Source organism: Podarcis filfolensis (assembly GCF_964270895.1).
Source record: "Podarcis filfolensis genome assembly, chromosome: Z".
NCBI lineage: Eukaryota > Metazoa > Chordata > Lepidosauria > Squamata > Lacertidae > Podarcis > Podarcis filfolensis.
The window spans coordinates 49,795,901-49,801,900 of record NC_139617.1 but is presented as its reverse complement, the minus strand read 5'-3'; the positions used below and the strand labels follow the sequence as shown (position 1 = coordinate 49,801,900).

General features: G+C 29.6%; 1 protein-coding gene across 1 annotated transcript in view; it reads left to right on the top strand.

Moving 5' to 3' along the window:
* Positions 1 to 1,213: 1,213 nt before the first annotated feature.
* LOC310753928 (spectrin alpha chain, non-erythrocytic 1-like) overlaps positions 1,214 to 6,000 on the top strand; it is a gene marked incomplete at its 3' end in the record, with an annotated part of 48,488 nt that continues 43,701 nt past the window's right edge. Inside the window, exons 1-2 of the mRNA XM_083595270.1 lie at positions 1,214 to 1,451; positions 4,584 to 4,728. Of these exons, the coding sequence (XP_083451396.1) occupies positions 4,630 to 4,728 (99 nt within the window). The remainder of the gene's footprint in view (positions 1,452 to 4,583; positions 4,729 to 6,000) is intronic.

Below are 6,000 nucleotides of genomic sequence, written 5' to 3'. Positions count from 1 at the left end.
GGGAGGAAGAAGGGAAGGAAGGAGTGAGGAAGGAGGGAGGGAGGGAGGGAGGAAAGAAGGAGAGAGGGAAGGAAGGAAGGAAATAGGGAAGGAAGTAAGGGAGGAGAGAAGGAAGGAAGGAAAGAGGGAAGGAAGGGAGGGAGGAGGGGAGGGAGGGAGGGGGAGGGAGGGGGACGGAAGGAGGGAGGAAGGAAGGAAGGAAGAAAGGGAGGAAGGAGGGAAGGAAGAAGGGAGGAAGGAGGGAGGGAGGGAGTAAGGAGAGAGGGAAGGAAGGAAGGGAAGGAGGGAAGGACGGAGGGAGGGGGGAGGAGGGAAGGAAGGGAGGGAGGAGGGAAGGAGGGATGGAGGAAGGAAGGAAGGAAGGAAGGGAGGAAGGAAGGAGGAAGGAAGGAAGGAAAGGGAAGGAGGGGACGGAAGGAAGAAGGAAGGAAGGAGGGAGGGAGGGAAGGAGGGAAGGAAGGAAGGAAAGAAGCAGAGAACAGAAGAATGGAAGGAAGCAGAGCAGGGAAGAAGGAAGGAAGGAGGGAGGGAGGGAGAGGAGGAAGTATGGAAAAAGGTAGGAAGGAGGGAGTGAGAGAGAAAAGGAAGATGGGAGGGAGGGAGGAAGGAGGGAGAGAAGGGAGGGAGGGAGGAAGGAGGGGGAGAAGGGAGGGAGGAAGGAGGAGGAGAGGGAAGAGATGGAAGAATAGAAAGAAGCAAGGAAGATAGAAAAGGAAGGAGGGAGGGAGGAATCAGGGAAGGAGGGAGGGAGGGAGAGGAGAGAGGAAGGAGAGAGAGGGAGGGAGGGAAGAAGAGAGGGAGGAAACGAGGAAGGAAGGAAGGAAGGAAGGAAGGAAGGAGTCAATGAAGTGAACCAGTTTGCCGGGAAGCTGGTCCAGTGAGAGGAAGGAAGGAAGGAAGGAAGGAAGGAAGGAGGGAGGGAGGGAAGGAAGGAAGGAGGGAGGGGGGAGGGAGGGAGGGAAGGGAGGAAGGGAGGAAGGAGGGGGAGGGAGGAAGGAAGGAAGGAAGGAAGGAAAGAGGGAAGGGAGGAAGGGAGGGGGAGGGAGGAAGGAAGGAAGGAAGGAAGGAAGGGAAGGGAGGGAGGGAGGGAGGAAGGAAGGAAGGAGAAAGGGAAGGAAGGAGAGAGGGAGGAAGGGAGGGAGGGAGGAGAAGGAAAGGGAAGGAAGGAAGGAGGGAGGGAAGGAAGTCAACGAACTGAACCCGTTTGCCGTCAAACCGATCCAGCCAAACGACCTTTTAATTGGCATTTCTTGGGGCGGAAATACATGGATTTCCTGATCGCTTCCCATCTCGCCCTGTCGCTTCCCTTTTCTCCAGGAGCAGCACCCGGAAGAGGAAGTGATCCGCTCCAAACAGGAAGAAGTCAACGCTTCCTGGCAGCGACTGAAGGGATTGGCTCTCCAGAGGCAGGGGAAACTTTTTGGGGCGGCCGAAGTCCAGCGCTTCAACAGGTGGCCGGTTTTTCCTATATTTATTTTTATTTTATTTTATTTTATTTTATTTTATTTTATTTTATTTTATTTTATTTTATTTTATTTTATTTTATTTTATTTTATTTTATTTTATTTTATTTTATTTTATTTTATTTTATTTTATTTTATTTTTTATTTTATTTTATTTTATTTTATTTTATTTTATTTTATTTTATTCTATTCTATTCTATTCTATTCTATTCTATTCTATTCTATTCTATTCTGTTCTATTATTTCCTTACATATTATTTTCCTTTTTTTCATTTCATTTCATTTCATTTAAATTTATTTCCTTTCCTTTCATTTCATGTAATTTAAATTCATTTAATTTCATTTAAATTCATTTAAATTCATTTCATTTTGAATTTCATTTGAATTTCATTTCTTTCCTTTTCTCCTATTCCATATTCTTTCATGTTATTTTTTCTATTTATATCCTATTTTAATTTAATTTCTATTTCATTGCATTTCATTTTAATTTCATTCATTTCCTTTTCTCCTATTCCATATTCTTTCATGTTATTTTTTTTCTATTTATATCCTATTTTAATTTTTTTCTATTTCATTGTGTTTTATTTTCCTTTTTTCATTTAATTCATTTAAATTCATTTCATTTTGAATTTCATTTGAATTTTCATTCATTTCCTTTTCTCCTATTCCATTTTCTTTCATGTTATTTTTTTCTATTTATATCCTATTTTAATTTTATTCTATTTCATTGCGTTTTATTTTCCTTTTTTCATTTAATTCATTTAAATTCATTTCATTTTGAATTTTGAATTTCATTTGAATTTCATTTCTTTCCTTTTCTCCTATTCCATTTTCTTTCATGTTATTTTTTCTATTCTATTTTAATTTTATTCTATTTCATTGCGTTTTATTTTCCTTTTTTCATTTAATTCATTTAAATTCATTTCATTTTGAATTTCATTTGAATTTCATTCATTTCCTTTTCTTCTCTTCCATTTTCTTTCATGTTATTTTTTTCTATTTATATCCTATTTTAATTTTATTCTATTTCATTGCGTTTTATTTTCCTTTTTTCATTTAATTCATTTAAATTCATTTCATTTTGAATGTTGAATTTCATTTGAATTTCATTCATTTCCTTTTCTCCTCTTCCATTTTCTTTCATGTTATTTTTTTCTATTTATATCCTATTTTAATTTTATTCTGTTTCATTGCGTTTTATTTTCCTTTTTTCATTTAATTCATTTAAATTCATTTCATTTTGAATTTTGAATTTCATTTCAATTTCATTTCTTTCCTTTTCTCCTATTCCATTTTCTTTCATGTTATTTTTTCCTATTTATATCCTATTTTAATTTTATTCTATTTCATTGCATTTTATTTTTCCTTTTTTCATTTAATTCATTTAAATTCATTTCATTTTGAATTTTGAATTTCATTTTAATTTCATTTATTTCCTTTTCTCCTATTCCATTTTCTTTCATGTTATTTTTTTCTATTCTATTTTAATTTTATTCTATTTCATTGCGTTTTATTTTCCTTTTTTAATTTAATTCATTTAAATTCATTTCATTTTGAATTTTGAATTTCATTTGAATTTCATTTATTTCCTTTTCTCCTATTCCATTTTCTTTCATATTATTTTTTTCTATTCTATTTTAATTTTATTCTATTTCATTGCGTTTTATTTTCCTTTTTTAATTTAATTCATTTAAATTCATTTCATTTTGAATTTTGAATTTCATTTGAATTTCATTTCTTTCCTTTTCTCCTATTCCATTTTCTTTCATGTTATTTTTTTTCTATTCTATTTTAATTTTATTCTATTTCATTGCGTTTTATTTTCCTTCTTTCATTTAATTCATTTAAATTCATTTCATTTTGAATTTTGAATTTCATTTGAATTTCATTTCTTTCCTTTTCTCCTATTCCATATTCTTTCATGTTATTTTTTTCTATTTATATCCTATTTTAATTTTTATTCTGTTTCATTGCGTTTTATTTTCCTTTTTTCATTTAATTCATTTAAATCCATTTCATTTTGAATTTTGAATTTCATTTCAATTTCATTTCTTTCCTTTTCTCCTATTCCATTTTCTTTCATGTTATTTTTTTTCTATTTATATCCTATTTTAATTTTATTCTATTTCATTGCGTTTTATTTTCCTTTTTTCATTTAATTCATTTAAATTCATTTCATTTTGAATTTTGAATTTCATTTGAATTTCATTCATTTCCTTTTCTCCTATTCCATTTTCTTTTATGTTATTTTTTTCAATTCTATTTTAATTTTATTCTATTTCATTGCGTTTTATTTTCCTTTTTTCATTTAATTTAGATTAAATTCATTTAATTTAATTTCATATAAATTCATTTAATTCAATTTAATTTCAATTCATTTCAATTCATTTCGTTTAAATTCATTTCAATTCATTTCATTTCGTTTCATTTTGAATTCAATTTAATTAAAATGTTGAATTTCATTTTAATTTCTTTCCTTTTCTCCTATTCCATTTTCTTTCTTGTTATTTTTTTTCTATTTATATCCTATTTTAATTTTATTCTATTTCCTTGCATTTTATTTTCCTTTTTTAATTTAATTTAATTCATTTAATTTAATTTAATATAAATTCATTTAATTCAATTTAATTTCAATTCATTTAATTTCAATTCATTTCGTTTAATTTAAATTCATTTCATTTCATTTCATTTCATTTTATTTCATTTTATTTCATTTCATTTTGAATTTAATTAAAATTTTGAATTCAATTTAATTAAAATTTAGAATTTCATTTTAATTTATTTCCTTTTATCCTATTCCATTTTCTTTCATATTAATTTTTTTCTATTTATATTTTTTCTATTTATATTCTATTTTAATTTTATCCTATTTCGTTGCGTTTTATTTTCCTTTTTTCATTTAATTCATTTAAATTCATTTCATTTTGAATTTTGAATTTCATTTGAATTTCATTTGAATTTCATTCATTTCCTTTTCTCCTATTCCATTTTCTTTCATGCAATTTTTTTCATTTCATTTAAATTTGATTTAATTTTAATTTAATTTCATTTTTAATTCAATTTCTTATTATTATTAATATTATTATTATTTATTCTATTCCGTTTCATTTTATCCCGCAGAGACGTCGACGAAACCATCAGCTGGATCAAGGAGAAGGAGCAGCTCATGGCGTCCGACGATTTCGGACGGGATCTGGCCAGCGTCCAGGCTCTCCTGCGCAAACATGAGGGGCTGGAGAGGGATCTGGCCGCCCTGGAGGACAAGGTGGGCGGGGCCGGCGGGCGATTGGACCAATCGGGAACAAGGGCGGGGCCGGCCGGCGGTTGGACGAATCGGGGACGAGGGTGGGCCGCAGAACAGGATGTCGTCCATGTAGTGCAGGAAGCTTTCTCTTACCGTTTACCGTAATTTTCTGTGTATAAGACAGAAAAAATTGGGGGTCTTATATACGGATATTTAACTTAAATTTCTTTGCGTCTGTTTTTATAGAAGAATACTAATATATAGATAGATAGATAGATAGATAGATGATAGATAGATAGATAGATATAGATATATAGATATATAGATAGATCTATATATAGATATAGATATGAATATATACGTATCATTAGTATTAGTAATACTAGTATTAGTATTGTAGCATTAGTATTACTAATAGTATTAGTGTTACGGGATTATAATATTGGTATTACTAGTAATACTAATATTAGTATTAGTATTATAGTAAATGCAAATAAAAATAGAATAGAATAGAATAATATATACACACACACAATGTAATATAATAATAATATAGAAGAATAGAATAATATTAGTATTAGAATAATACTAATATATAGATATAGATGTGTATGTATTATTTGTATTAGTAATACTAGCATTAGTGTTATAGTATTGTAGCGTTAGTATTACTAATAGTATTAGTGTTACAGGATTATAATATTGGTATTATTAGTAATACTAATACTAATAGTAGTATTATAGTAAATGCAAATAAAAATATAACAATAGAATAGAACAGAATAATATATACACATGCAAATGTAATATAATAATAATGTAATAATTATTAATAATTATAAGTGTTACAGGATTATAATATTGGTATTACTAGTAATACTAATATTAGTATTATAGTATTAGTATTGTAGTAAATGCAAATAAAAATATAACAGTAGAATAGAATAATACACACACACACACACACACACACACACAATGTAATATAATAATAATATAGAATAATAGAATAATATTAGTATTAGAAGAATACTAATATATAGATATAGATGTGTATGTATTATTCGTATTAGTAATGCCAGCATTAGTATTATAGTATTGTAGCGTTAGTATTGTAGTGTTAGTATTACTAATAGTATTAGTGTTACAGGATTATAATATTGGTATTATTAGTAATACTAATACTAATATTAGTATTATAGTATTAGTATTATAGTAAATGCAAATAAAAATATAACAATAGAATAGAATAGAATAATATATACACACACAAATGTAATATAATAATAATAT